The sequence below is a fragment of the Molossus molossus genome, unplaced genomic scaffold, assembly GCF_014108415.1.
Source record: "Molossus molossus isolate mMolMol1 unplaced genomic scaffold, mMolMol1.p scaffold_m16_p_13, whole genome shotgun sequence".
NCBI classification, from domain to species: Eukaryota; Metazoa; Chordata; class Mammalia; order Chiroptera; family Molossidae; genus Molossus; species Molossus molossus.
In genome coordinates, this window is record NW_023425348.1 from 11,893,879 (window position 1) to 11,908,549 (window position 14,671).

The following is a 14,671-nucleotide window of genomic DNA, read 5'->3' on the forward strand; positions in this document are numbered from 1 at the left end:
TTAGCTCAGCGGTGCCGGACGCTCCGGAGGCTGACTCACCCGCGGTCACACACAAACACAGCTTCCCACCACGTCAGACGGGTGCCCACGCGCAGACGCGCCCCGCCCGCGGCACCCACGCACACGCCGCAGGTCGGGTCGGCCCTGACACCTCGGAGCCCTCACCCACACGCACCCGCAGCCTGCGCGGAGCACCTGCAGCACCCGCCTCGGTTCCCGCTCCCACGCGCACCCGCAGCGCAGCCCCTCCCACGCGTGCCCCTCCCACGCGCAGCGCCCCTCCCACGCGCAGCGCCCCTCTCGCAGCTGCCCCGCGGGGAGCGGGCGGTGTCTGTCGGGCCGTCGTTTCTTCCGAGGCGCAAACAAGCGGCTCCTTCTCCCGGCTCCGCCAAAGAAAGGCTGCTTGTCCCGGCAGGGCGGGCGGGGCGCCGGCCAACACTGCGGCCTTGTCCCACCTGGCCGCCCGGCCCGCCGTGGGAGAGGGCGCTCCTCCCGCCCGCCTCCGCCACGGAGCAAAACTCGAACCCCAGCTGCGCCGGCGCCTCTCTCCTGGCGCGGGGACCCCCGGGCACCCCCAGTCTTCCTCTCCCTCGAGTCCCATGGCCCGCCCCGCACCCCCTCGCTGCCCTCGGTGCCTCCTGCCGCTTCCCGGGTCCTCGAGGACCCCTCGGTGCTCAGTCCCCATCTCCTCCCTCTCCCCATGTCCCACCGCTCTGCCCCCTTCCTTCCCAGCCCTCGTTTGTCCTCATCCCTCGGTGTCCCTCTTCCATCCCCCCCAGACCCCCTCTTCCCCCGCCGCCCCGGCCCTCCGCAGACCGCTCCTCCTCCCCACCCGCTCCGGCCCCGGCCCTGGGCTCCCAGCCTCAGTTTCCCTCTTTTCCTGACCCCTTCCTCTGTCGGGGCCTTTCCTGGGGGGATGTGCGCTGGGGAGGCGAAGACGGCGGCGGCCAAGAGGCCCCGCTCTCCCCGCAGGTCTGGGCCACCGCTGGGCAGAGCCCACTGGGCGGACCCGGGCCGCAGGTGAGGCTGGGCGGACCCGGGCCGCAGGTGAGGCTGGGCGGACCCCGGGCCGCAGGTGAGGCTGGGCGGACCCCGGGCCGCAGGTGAGGCTGGGCGGACCCCGGGCCGCAGGTGAGGCTGGGCCGACCCCGGGCCGCAGGTGAGGCTGGGCGGCCCGCGGTGGCCCGGGCTGGCCGTGTGCGGAGCCTGGACCTTAAGGACCTGTTGGTCCCAGCCTCTTGGTCCCTTCCCGGGCCTCCTTCAACCCTCGTTCGGTGCCGAGGCTCCCGAGCCGCGACTCTGGACGCCCCACTCGGCGGACGGCGGGGACCCGGCGGGGCTGCTGATTCCGCGGGGCAGGAAGGAGTGGCCAGGCCGGAACGGGGCCACCCGCTGGCGCCCCGGCCTCGCCCCACGCGGGTCACTTGCAGACACCCCGACCTCTGTCTTCCTGCGCGAGGAGGCGCCTGGGCACCTGCGCCCGCGGCGTGGGAGGGCTGCGGGGGGCGGGACGGGCACCTCGCTCCGCCTCAGCTGGCCCCCCAGGGGCTGTTCTTGGCTGCGGGCGGGCGGGGCAAGGCCCGCAGGCGGTCGGGGTGGGTACATACAGCCCCGGTAGGGGCAGCCCAGCCCCGCGGAGCGGCTGTGCCAGCCTGGCCGGCGGTGGGGTCCGGGGACAGGGCGCCCCCAGGTGGCGACTCCTAACCCCTTTGTCAAAGCACCGCCGGACCTCGCCTTGGTCCTGGTGTCTCCGCCTCACCAGGTTAGGTTTCCGAACCGGGCCACAGCCGGGCCACAGCCTCGCACCTCCCAATCTGCACGTCTTTTCTTGTCTTTCTTCTCGGATCCTACACCTGTCCCCCCTCTCCTTTCTCCCTGTCCCCTTCTCCTCCGCGCTAACCGCTCGTTCCCCTCAACCTCCTCTCTGTACAGTCCTCGTCTCTGGAAGCCGTTTGGTGTAGACACATGAGCACACCCACAGCTGCCTCGCAGCTGGTAGTGACACGTTTGACAGATCACGAAACTGCGGCCCACGTGGTGCAGTGCCATGTCCAAGGTCAAGTGATATCACTTGCTCAAGTGATAACTTTTACATGTGTATGTTTATAGTGCTGTGCATGGCACAATGTGTATTTAGCAGAAAACCTGAATCTCCCATCATGTTTTATGCTAACGGGTTCCTTGAAGTATCACGTGTGTACCATAAGATCCACTTAATTTAAGTGTACTTACAGAGTTGTGCCACCATCATCACAATCTAGTTTAGAACAGGCCTGTCAGTCAAACGATTTCTTGTGCCCATTTATTTGTCACTCTCCACTCCAGGCAAAAGCACTAAATCCATACAATCTTTTTTCCCCCCTTTATTGATTTTAGAGAGACAGGAAGAGAGAGGGAGAGAGAGATAGAAACATCGATGAGAGAGAACATCGATTGGCTGCCCCCTGCACGACCCCCACTGGGGATCAGGCCCACAACCTGGGCATGTGCTCTGATGGGGAATCGAACCGGTGCAGGGTCGACGCTCAGCCATGGAGCCGCACTGGCTGGGCTAAGCTCCCCATTCTCAACCCACTGTCTGCTGTCTCCCCTCCCTCAGAGAACGCTGAGGGATTTCCCTGAGTCGCAAGAAGCAGCACAGCAGTCTGTCCCTGGAAAATCTTTCCTGTCGCCAGGTCTCCTGGGCAGATACCATGCCAGCTTGGGCCTTGGCATAGTTACAATGGCCTGTGCCTACCGCTTTCCCAGCAGACTCAGCTGGGCCCCGGCACTGTTCTGGCCCGGCCCCTATTCGGCCAGCTTGGGCGCCCATGGTGAGCGAGGTGACGCAGCACAAACCTGGGAGGGTGGACGCTGGGGGAGTCGAATCGGTAACTATGGGCGGCCCTGGGCCTCACTGCCGGGCTCAGACCCTCCCTGGAATGCCAGCTCCTGCCCGGCTTCCTATCCCCATCGCCTGGTAGGTGGCTGGAAAGAAAGTGGAGGGAAATCCTGCCTTCAGCCACACTCTTGGCTTTCCCCAGTACGTTTCACCGGCACGTAAGTTCTCACCTTAGCAAGTGGCTCGAGGGATGGCCATGTAGGGACACGTCAGTATGCAGAAGTCCTTTTTCATGTTTCTCAGGTGCCAAACATGTGGGCCAGAGCGAAAGAGGGGCGAGGAGGGGTTCAGGCTCTGGGATCTATTTTACCCGTGGGTCTAAGGACCCAGGCTTCCTTCAGCACCCAGTCAAGTGTTAAGATCCCAACTGTCTTATGTTCCCAGTATTAGTCACCCTGAGGGTTTTTCTGATCGTGTGTGGGCGAGATTGCTTTCTGGAGAAGACAGGATGTAGGAGTTGAGACATAGACACGGAAGAAATGGCTGAGCTTTTCTTATGTCTCCTTTAAGGAAAGATAGAGGTCCTGGCTGGGCAGCTCAGTTGGTTAGAGCGCCGTCCTGATAGGCCAAGGTTTCGGGTTGGATCCCTGGTCAGGGCACATGCAGGGATCAACCAAAGAATGTGTAAATGAGAGAACAAATCTCTCCCTCTCTCCCTTTGTCTCTCTCTCTCTCTCTCAAATCAATAAATACAATTTTTTCCCCTTTATTGATTTTAGAGAGAGAGGAAGTGAGAGGGAGAGAGAGATAAAAACGTCGATGAGAGAGAACATCGATTGGCCGCCTCCTGCACGCCCCCCACTGGGGATCGGGCCCACAACCTGGGCACGTGCCCTGACCGGGAATCGAACCAGCGACCTCTTGGTGCAGGGTCGACGCTCAACCACTGAGCCACATCGGCTGGACTCAATAAATACAATTTAAAAAAAGAAAATATCTTACTGAGCACCTGGGAAAAGAGACCCGAGCAGGAGAAAGGGAGGGAGCTCCTGTCTCAGCCCTGCTGTCCACCTGCTCGCCCTCTGGTGACGGGTGTCTGTGTCCTTGCAGTGGGGTTTGTTGGATTCACCTTCTGTCCCTGAGGGAGATTTCCCCGCCTTGCTTACAGTTGTCTCCAGATGTCTGAGGGTCTCAGCTGCCATGTCCTGGGCGCTGGGTGTCAGGGGCAAGATGCACAGAAACCCGGGTTGGGCCCCGTAGGGCTCTCTGTGGTCACGGCGGCAAGGCCAGGACTGGGGTGCTGTGCTGCTCCTTCTGCGGCTGAAGATGTGGTCCCGCCTTCTCCAGAAAGCTCCTGAGCCACCTCAGCTTTCCCTCAGCGGAAGCAGGAAACTGGCAGGGCCGCGTGAATGATGCCCGCTGCTGCCCTGCCCTGAGCGCCCTGCCACAGAGCCCGCTCCTTCCCCTTTCCTGCCTGGCCCCTCACCTGCCTCCGGCCGTGTTCCCAGCAGCTCGAGACACCGGGACCATGGACACGCGCAGCAGGAACCTGGCAGGCCCTGGGTGCAAGCCCCACGCAGTGGTGCAGGTGAGTTGGGTTGGGTCCCTGGGGCAAGGGCGCTTCTGGTGAGGACGGGTTCGGCGCCTCGGTCACCCATGGCCCAGCCCAGGAGTAAGAGCAGTTCCTCTCTGCTCTTCCCAGGTCCCAAGCCTGTTGGCAGCCAAGTCTCTATCTGAATCGGGTTAACTGGTTTACCCAGAAAATACCCTTCGGAAATCAGGGAGGGTTTTCAGATGGCCCCTCGGGTGTATGTCTCTCCTTGATCCCGCCTCTGCCCTCTCGTGATTTAGTCCAGCAGAGACAGCACTGGGCAAGCGGACCGCTGCAGACACGGCCACGGCCACGTCTTGCTGGGCCCTCCTCTCCAGCACCCCTTCCTCTCACCCGGGGCCTCCCATCTCCCCTTACTTTCTCCTTGTTCCTGTCTTAATAGACAAAAGGGGCAGTTAAGCCAGGACCTGAGATAAATCTGGTGGGACGAGCTAGTGGCCTAGATTCGGATCTCATTACACTTCAGTGGAATAATACTCTGTGCAAGAGTCCGTGCTGAGCCTCAGGACACCCTCGGAGCCCTTCGGAGCCGGCAGGGGCTGGAGGGGTGCCGGAGTGGCTGTGACCAGGTGGGAGGTGCTGGCCTGGGGTCTGCCGTGATGCTCACCTCCCACCCTCCCTGACTGCAGCAAGGACCTCTGGACCTGATCGAGACCGGCAAAGGGCTCAAGGTGCAGACAGACAAGCCCCACCTGGTGAGCCTGGGAAGTGGGCGACTGAGCACGGCTATCACCCTTCTGCCGCTGGAGGAGGGTGAGTCAAGGGCACCCGCCTGCCACCCTCCGTCTGCAGCCATCCCCGCCCTGAGGTGCAGGCCTGTACTGGGCCCTTCTGAGATCCGCTGGCGGGTGTCCTCCCCCACGTGGGGGGCGGGGCCGCCTCACCTCACCAGTGCACTTCCCTCCTCTCTGTACAGATGGCTTTTCCTCTTTGGTTGACTCTCTGGCTCCAGGGCTAGGGTTAAAGGTCAGCTAAGAAACAAGGAGAGAGGCGCTGAAGCAGGAGAGGAGGTCGCTCTTAGCAGCAGCATGGCCGAGAAGAGGGGGTGCCGCCGAGGGTGATGCCTGGGGCGGCGAAGGGACCCTGGAGAAGGGAGAGGTGGAAGTGGCCGGCAGCCCTGCCACGTTGCTGCTTCCGCTCTCTGCTCTCCTGGCCCACTTGTTGCCTAGGCGACACTGCATTCCCCGCATTCTGCAGATACCAGGCCCGGGGCTCTGCCAGGGAGGGTCTGCGGTGCAGGGCCTGAGGGGCGCTGCTGCAGGGGGGTGAGGGGGGCCAGGGGGCGGAGGCTGCAGGTGGCAGAGAAGGAGAAAAGGGGGGAGCGTGAGGACGGAGGCAGCGGCCTTAGGGAGGGAGAATTGGAGGGACTGAGGGGAGGTGGCTCAGTGGCTGAGCGTGACCCTGCACCAAGAGGTCGCAGGTTCGATTCCCTGTCAGGGCACATGGCCAGGTTGTGGGCCCGATCCCCAGTAGGGGGCGTGCAGGAGGCGGCCAGTCGATGTTCTCTCTCATCGATGTTTCTGTCTCTCTCTTTCCCTCTCTCTCTAAAATCAATAAAGAAAAAAAAAAAGGAGGCCTGGTTGGTTTGGCTCAGTGGTTAGAGCGTCAGCCTGCGGACCAGAGAGTCCTGGGTTCGGTTCCCACTAGGGGCACGTACCAAAAAAAAAAATTTTTTTTGCCCTGGCCGGTTTGGCTCAGTGGTTAGAGCGCCCGCCTGCGGTCCGGAGAGACCCGGGTTCGGTTCCCGCTAAGGGCATGTACCTCGGTTGCAGTTTGTCCCCGGCCCTGGTTGGTCATGCGGGTGGCAGCCACTCGATGTGTCCCTTTCACATCGATGTTTCTCTCTCTCTCTCTTCCTCTCTCTCCCTCCCACTCTGTCTGTACAAAAAATGGAAAAATGTCCTCGGGTGAGGATAAAAAAAAAAAGGAAGTCCCCCTTCTCTACCCTGGACCTACAGTGCCCTCTGCCCCTTCCCACTTTGGTCAGTTTTCTCTGCCCCAGCGGACCCTCCACACCCACGATTTCCACCAGGCTCAGGGCCCAGGGTGGCCGGTGCTGGGCAGGGACCGTCGCTGGAGCAGGAGGTGGAGATGCCCTCAGGGTGCTCCTTGCCTTTTCCTGCCTCCTCCGGCGGGACAAACCCGCTGACTCAGTTTCCCTCCTGTCTTAAGGGAGGACTGTGATTGGCTCTGCGGCCAAGGACATCGCGCTGCAGGGCCCCGGCCTGGCTCCGGAGCACTGCTACATCGAGAACCTGCGGGGCACCCTCACCCTCTACCCCTGCGGCAATGCCTGCGCTGTGGACGGGCTCCCTGTCCGGCGGCCCACCCGGCTCACTCAGGGTAAGGCTGGGGCCTCGGGACAGAGGGAGCCCTGGGGAAACGCTGGAGGAGAGGTGCAGGGCCCACCAGCTGCGGTGGTTGCCAGGGTAACGGCCTCCGCGGCCACACTGGAGGCAGGGTGTGCCAGCGCATGATGTGCGTGCAGAACACGCCAACCCCCGGGCATCCAGACTGGTCTTCACCCCGCTTTTCTTCTCTGAGCACCTTCCTCTGCCTCCCGACAACACCGGGAGGACAGATCCCGGCTCTGCTGTTGAAGGGCATGGGGAGCGGTGCGGAGATAGCAGTGGGCAGCGGTCAGGACGACGGCTTGAACCTTGGCGCCAGGGGCAGCTGTGGTCTGACAAGCCGCAGAGGTGGGGAGGGGAGGACTGGGCCGGCGAAAGCTGAGGCCATGTCTACTCTTTTTTTTTTTTTTTTTTTTTAAAGTTATTTATTTATTTTTGCTTTTTTTTTTTTAAATCCTCATCCGAGGACATTTTTCCATTTTTTGTACAGAGTGGGAGGGAGAGAGAGGAAGAGAGAGGGAAACATCGATGTGAAAGGGACACATCGAGTGGCTGCCACCCGCACGACCAACCAGGGCCGGGGACAAACTGCAACCGAGGTACATGCCCTTAGCGGGAACCGAACCCGGGTCTCTCCAGACCGCAGGCGGACGCTCTAACCGCTGAGCCAAACCAGCCAGGGCGCCATGTCTACTCTTATTAAGAACCTTGCCCTGGCCAGTTTGGCTCAGCGGTCAGAGCGTCAGCCTGTGGTCCGGAGAGACCTGGGTTCGGTTCCCGCTCAGGGCACGTACCTCGGTCGCAGTTTGTCCCCGGCCCTGGTTGGGTCGTGCGGGTGGCAGCCACTCGATGTGTCCCTTTCACGTCAATGTTTCTCTCTCTCCCTCCCACTCTATCTGAACAAAAAATGTCCTCGGGTGAGGATTGAAAAAGAAAAGAAACTGTTGACAGTAGCTTTGGGGTCATGAATATGCTCAGCACCCCGTTTCCCAAAGCAATAGGAGTTCTGTCCTGTAAGGTAGCTCTGAAAACTGGGCCCCGGTTACTATGGTGACCAGGCAGGTGAGGATGGGGCTGGCCCAGGTGTGTTCACCCTGGGCATCAGAGAGAAGAGCCGATGTGGGTGGGGGTAGAGGTAGGGTTGGCTCTGAGCTGGAGGACTGGTGTCCCGGAACCATTTCTGGGGACTCCTTCCTCTGACTAGCTGGGAAACCCCATCATTTTCCTCCTCCTGCTCCCACCCCTTCGGGTCTGCTTAGATGCGCCTCCCTTCACAGCTCAGGAGGCCCAGCTCTGCCCTCCTTTCTTCGGCCCTCAGGAGTGTGCATGGGGGGCTTCGAGGTCTCTGGCTGGATGGCAGGCGGATTCTCATAGACTGGGTGGGACTTTGGCTGTGATGCCACCTGGTAGCTGGTAGCCTTCTTCCGTCTCAAAGAGAGCCCTTCCCAAGACCAGGAGAGGCCGGGCCGGGCTGAAAGGCTAGAGAAAGCCCAGCCCGGACCCCAGCCCATGTCCCGCAGTTCGTGGGAAAGGGCAGCTCCCCTGAGCTGTGAGCAGGGTGGAGGAGCTGATGCCCTCTGGCCTCTCCTCAGCAGTGTTCCCCGCGAGGGAGGGCCTGGGCCCAGATGGGATTCTTAGGCATTTCCTGTGACCCCCATGACCCCCAATTCTTCTCTAGCCAAAAGCCTACCCTGCCAATTATGTGCCCTCCCACTGTCTCCTGACCCCAGACCCCCTTCCCTTTCTCTCCCTCCCGTCCCTCGTCCCTATAGCCTTCTTGTCTAGGCGCGCCCCCTGTCCCCGGAGCTTGGCAGCCAGGCCGGGGGTAGGCAGGGGCCCAAAGGAGCGAGTGTTCTTCTCCCCGCACTCCCTCCCCTGGGCTCCAGGAGCTGAGGGGTTCCTTGTCTCATCTCTGGAGCAAGGCCGCAAGCCCAGCCCCGCCTGGCCCCACTCCGGACATTCTTGGGAGTGCGTTTCCCTGGAAACTGGGTGGCCCGTGGGTGTATGGGCTGTCTCCCTGCGACTGTGTAACTGGAGTGTGTTTATGTATCTCCGGATGTGTTTGTGACTCTGGGCGTGTGTATCTCTGTGTTTGTGTCTTTCCTTGTGTTTATAGATCAGAGAGTCCAAGTGGGGGGCAGGAGTGAACTCAGGACAGATGGCACCAACGTGTCCGTGTGTATATTGCTGTATGTATGTGAGAACTCACTGGCCACATGCCAGCCTGGGCGTATGCAAAGAGGGTCCTTTTCCCTGCCCTGCCTCCCTGATCCAGCCTTGTGGAAGGGACCTCATCTTTGAAACACAGAGGGCTCCCTTAGAAATAACAGGGAGCCCGCTCGGGCTGGGCGAGGCCTTGGCTGCGTCATCCTGGGCACGATGCCCAGCCATAGGCAACTTAGAGTGACACACAACTTGATTGGCAGAGATGGCAGTGCCAGGCTCTTCCAGCAGGAGTATGCCTGGGCTAGGGGCGGGGGGGGAGGGGCAGAAGCAGACGCCAACCTTTAGCTGGAGCTGTGGACAAGGGGAGCCTGAAGGGAGGAACCAGCTCCACTGCACGGCCATACCCAGCCGTTGGCATGTCCCACACAGGGCTGGAGTGGGCAGAGGAGGAACCTCAGGCTGGGTCTGGGCTGCCCTACCCTGGGACACAGGGCCAGGCCACATGAAAGATCTGGGAGGAGACCCAGTAGGGGGGGACCCAGAAAGCCACACACTCAGGGCCCAGGCTGTCTAGACAGTGGGTCCCCATCCACTCCCAGCCCTTGTCTCCTGTCTCCTTCACTCCCGAAGCCCCTCGTGGGTGGGCTGTGTGAGGGCCAGCACGGCAGGTTCTCCGGACATGGGGAGCCGGATTCCTGGTTATCCAGCTGCGCCCCTCTGGGACCCAGGGCACCCAGCCTTTTCCCCTCCACCCAGTTGTCAGTTCCTGCTTCCGTAGGCTGGCAGAGAAATGTCCACCTGTCCTCTAGGGACCGCTAGAGATCTGGACTCATGACCCTGGAAGGAAGAGGAGAAAAAGTAAAGGCTCCCAGCTCCCCTCTGGAGCCTGCCTGCCTCCTGTTTCCCCCGAGGGCGACCTGTCTGTCTGGGTCTGTGCCGCTGGCCACCGGTTTCCAGACCGATGACTCACTTTTCCTGAGTAGGTTTTTTTAAAAGGCTTCCCCTGTTTTGCATCTGACCCTATATGGTCCTTCCCTTTCCCTTCAGAGGGGCAGAGGACAGGTGCACGGTGGGTGTGTGGTGGCTGTGTGTGCGAGCCTGTGAGTGGTCTGACCGTGCGGGTGGGTGACCAGCAAGGGCAGGGACACGGCTGGAGGACCTCTGAGGGGGTTGCTTTGGATTTTGGGGTCTCCAGGGACTGAGTGAGTGTGTAACCAAGGGGGCTGGTGCCCTGGATCGTGGGAGACCGATGTGTGAGAGAGAGACAGGGCATGTTTGCTGGAGCGTGAGTGGTCCGTGTGCACAGCTCACAGGTGGTGTGTCACTGGGCACTTGTTGCCGTGAATCAGCCAGGAGGCGTGTGGGCTGTGTGAGCCTGAGCGTGTCAGGTGTGTCTGAGGAAAGTGTCCCTTCAGGTTCTGCTGTCCAGCGCCAGGCCCTGGACCAAGCGGAACCCTGGCCCAGGCTGGGTGGTAGGTGCTGGCCCGGGCCAACCTCAGCCGCCCCAGGGGCTGCAGCGGCCTGTTTCCCAGATGGGAAGGGTACTCCAGGGGTGCCAGGACCCCGGGTGGTTGTGGGTGGGCGGGGCTAGGGAAGTGGGCTGGCTTAGGAGGGGCAGGGCCTGGGTGTGTGGGCAGCAGGGGCCTCAGAAGGAGGGGATAGGAGCTGGGCTCAGGGCTGCTCACACTGCAGAGCACGGCCTCGCCTGAACTCCAGCCGGGAGGGAGGGGGCACCGTGCAGACGGAGGGCCGGAGGGGGCCCAGTGCGTAACGGGAGCCCCGGGAGCCCGGTCTCCGCCCCCTGACACGTGCGCCCGCGGCTCGGCGCAACCTGCTGCTGCCCGGGCCAGGCTCCCCAGCCGGTGCACAGGTCGGAGGGTGCCCGGACCAGGCAGGCAGGGCGGGGCTGGCCCCATCCAGGCGTCCGGCGCCTACCCAGAGGGCTCGCAGCGAGACCCCACTCTCGGGGCTTGCCTCCTGGCTCTCTCCCCTCGGGCCGGGCCCGGTTGGCCGCTCAGCTTTCCCAGGGTCACCCCCGACCTTGCCCTCACCCCGCTTCTGCTCCGGCCCCGGAATCCCTCCCGCATCCTCCCGCCCCGCCTCTCCATCCTGCTCCCCTCTCCTCTCCTCCATCACTTCCTCTTCCCTCCTCCGCTCCTTTGTCCCTCCCCCTGGCTCCCTGCCCCCACGCTGGTGGCCGGTCGCCCCTCCCGGCTTGGTGGCGGCTCCGCGCTGCGCCGCCCTGCGCCCCGAGCGCCCCGAGCGCGGCGGGAGGGGCCCCACGGCCGGGGCGCGGGGACCTGGAGCTTCGAGCTGGGGCCGCGTCCGGAGGTCCCGGTGCGCGGTGAGTCCAGCCCGAGCCGTGCAGCCCCGGCCGGAGAGCTCGCCCCGGGAGGGCCCGCGTGGGAGACGGGGAAGGGGCCTGGGCCTCTGGGAGCCGGCGGCTGTGAACCTCCGTTAGGCGTGAGCCTGCCGTTCCGAGTGGGAGTCTGGGCTCGGCCACTGCTGGGGGGCGACTCCAGCTCCCCAACCCGGCGCAGCGGGACAGCCGTGTGCAGTGGGAGGGTTGGGGGCAGGGGCTGCGCTGTGGCTAAGAGGGGTCTCTGATGGAGCCCCGGCCCTCCTTCCTCCCTCCCTCAGCCTCCCTCCGCCAGCCCTTCTATTTACGTGGCCAGCAGGGCAGTGCCCGTGGCAGTGGGTGTGAGAGTGTGTGCGCGTGTGGTTTCCCCTCTGCAGCTCCCGGAGAGACAGGGTCCGCCCTCTCCTTCGCCCTGTTTTATTTTCTCTCCAGATGTACAGCTCTCCCGCCCGAGCGCATGCACTGGGCCCCCAGCCCCTTGGTGGGGGCACTGACCACAACTTTGCCTGCATGAGAAGGGTTCTTGGCTTCCCCGAGTGGGCTGACCTTTGGGGGAGGTGGGGCAGGAGTGGGCAGAGAGGAGCTTTCTTCCCAGAAATAGGCTGCCCGAGCCCCCAGCGGCCTGGGACTAAAGTTGGGGCGATTCCTGGGGCCCCTGAGTGCAAATAGAAAGTTAATTTGGGCAGGGGCTGGGCTGCTCTTAGACCTACTGCCCTCCTGCCCACTCTATTAATACAGACCCAGCTCTGCCGCCTGGCATCCCTATTTATAGTCCAGCGGCTGCATGGCACACCCCCTGTGTGGAGGAGGGTGAGGGCAGAGGAGGGGGCAAGGCTGAGGGCCTCTAGGTGCCCACCTCCTCCTTGGTGGGGCCTGGCACGGGGGGGCGAGCACCCTAGGACTGAGTGGGCCTGTGTGGACCCTGGGGCCTGGCTGACGAGGAGGAAGCCTGGCAGGGCTCTTTCTGAAACAGCTGTGGTTGTAATTTGGGGAGTGGATACTTGGCTATTATTTATTCTGGTGATGATTCCTCGGGGGTCAGCTCCTCTGACTGGCAGCTTGGCAAGGAAGGCTCTCCCTCTCCTAACCGCCCATTCGCCTTCAGGGCCTTGGTGCCCGCCTGCCGAGGGGGGCCTGTGGGTGTGCCGAAGAGGGGGGTGGCTCTGTCCACTGTGGTTATCTGCTCTGCCCTTTCGGTCTGCTAGGTCTCCCCACCCCCATGGCAATGCCCTGGGTTCCAGCAACAGGCTTCTCAGTGGGGGGACGCGAAGGTACCCTTGTGGCCTGGGATGCCCCATGCCCTTGTGGCCTGCACTGTCTCAGCGTCCAGGAATGTAGATTTCCCTGCCAGTCTTAGCTCAGACTGGCATGAAGCTTGGGGTGCCAAGTGGCACCAGATTGGGTAGATAGGCAGCGGGGACCAGGGCCAGGGGCGTGAACAAATGGAAGTGTGGGTGGTAGGGAGCACCAGGTCGCTGGCTCCCCCAAACACAGCTTCTCTTGCAGGAGCGCTCTGGCACCTGTGTGGCCAGGAGGAGGAGCCCTGTCAGCCAGGCTGAGGCACCTGTGGGCACACCTACCGTGCGCACACTCCGGTGCCCCTGGCTACGTTGTCTGGCTCCCGCAGGCCCTCCCCTTTCCGTGCATCCGCACTTCCTGGGCAGGACTGGGCTTGTGTCTATTGCCTGGGAATGTGCTTGGCTGAGGCTGGGCCATTGGCCTGGGCCTGGCTCCGTTCCAGGGGAGCAGGAGGATATCAGGCCAGAGGGTGCGTTGTCGGAGAGACAGGAGGCGGCCACTCCCACTGCTGGAGTCGGGAGGCACTCTGGTCCCCCAGGGGCATCACAGTTTCACCCTGTCTCCCGGCTCAGAGTTGTTTGTGATCCTGGAAGTTGCTGCCTCTCAGACTCCCCTTCCACCCGAGGGGCATGGGTCCTCGCGGGGCCGGGGGCAAGGGCGTGTGCTCTCCCGGGGCACTCTGGCAGGCACGGTCTTATCTGCAGGGTCAGTGCTACTGCCCTTGTTTCTCTAAAGGGGAAACCGGACTCGGGGCGGGTGGTGGCCTCACCTGGAAAGAGAGTTAGGACTAGGACTTGGGTCTGGAGACTCACACCAGTGCTCTGTCCACTCGCTCTGCGCTCTTGTCCTCGGTGCCTTTCTCAGCACAGGTGGGGCAGGCGTGGGTGGTGTGGACGGTGTGAGTGCAGGTGGGGCGGCTCTGGGGCCGGGGTGAGCCTGCTGGCGGGGTGCAGTTGCTTTAGCCCTGCCCGTCGTGCCAAGCGTTTTCTCTCCCCGAAGGCTGCATGTTGTGCCTGGGTCAGTCCACCTTCCTCCGCTTTAATCACCCGGCTGAAGCCAAGTGGATGAAAAGCATGATTCCGGCAGGGGGCCGGGCCCCGGGGCCCCCCTACAGTCCGAGCCCAGGTAGGTGCCCAGTTGGGGCAGGAGGGTGGGTTGGTAGTACCCCCGGAGAGTCCTCTTCCTCGCCCACTCCTGCCACACGTGTAGTGTCCGGACAAGGCATCACCCACGGTCTGGGCCCGCTGCCCCCTGCCAGGGCATTCGGGCACTGGGAGAAGTCCAAGGAGTGCCTGGACCTGGGAGAGCGTGAGCCCGAGAGATGGAGGCTCTGCCGGCCTGCATCCCGCTGCCCTGGAAGAGGTCACCTAGTGTCTGGGACCCTGACCCTCCTTGTCACCACCGGGGAGTCTTGCTGTCGCCGGTGGCCTGAGCGGGCAGAAGGCAGCACTAGGCTGATCATGTAGGCTCTGGTGGGTCCCACCTGCTGCTGGTCCCGTCCACCCCGGGCCATGCTCTGCCAGTTGATGACTCATTGGAACAGCTGCAGTTTGTGTGAATTATTGATCCCCAGAGGACGGTGGGTGACTGTCCCGAGGAACCAGCACCGCTCCCCTCAGTCCAGCTGCCTGGGGGTTGGGGTGCAGGCCAGAAGCTGCCAGTGGGCCCGCCATCCCGACTTCACACGGGCTGTGGGATGGCAGGTGTCAGCATGGTGTGGGGACAGGGGGGACAGTACACCAGGTACACCCAGTGGGGTGACGTCAGGGGCTTAAATGGGTAGTCTGGGCATCTGAAGAAAGACGGGTGGTCACTGGGATGACCAGTGTCCATGGTGACCCCTCTGACTGTGGTCCTACACAGTCTTTATAATTTTGGACCCAAACTCTGTTTATTTTTCCTATTCCCACCTGAGGACATTTTTGCATTTATCTTCAGATAGAGCGAGAGAGAGAAACATCCATGTGAGAGAGACACATCGACTGGCTGCCACCCACACGACCCCAACCGGGGCCGGGGACAAACCGCAACTGAGGTACGTGCCTTTAGCGGGAACCAAACCC

At 62.6% G+C, this 14,671-nt stretch overlaps 1 protein-coding gene across 2 annotated transcripts in view; it reads left to right on the top strand.

Annotated features, from left to right (window-relative positions):
• The first annotated feature begins 4,349 nt into the window (after nt 1-4,349).
• Nucleotides 4,350-14,671, top strand: part of PHLDB1 (pleckstrin homology like domain family B member 1) — a 41,033-nt gene continuing 30,711 nt past the window's right edge. For both annotated transcript variants that reach the window (XM_036260043.1, XM_036260044.1), the window contains exons 1-4: nt 4,350-4,409; nt 5,063-5,186; nt 6,606-6,776; nt 13,608-13,733. In XM_036260043.1, the coding sequence (XP_036115936.1) occupies nt 4,350-4,409; nt 5,063-5,186; nt 6,606-6,776; nt 13,608-13,733 (481 nt within the window). The remainder of the gene's footprint in view (nt 4,410-5,062; nt 5,187-6,605; nt 6,777-13,607; nt 13,734-14,671) is intronic.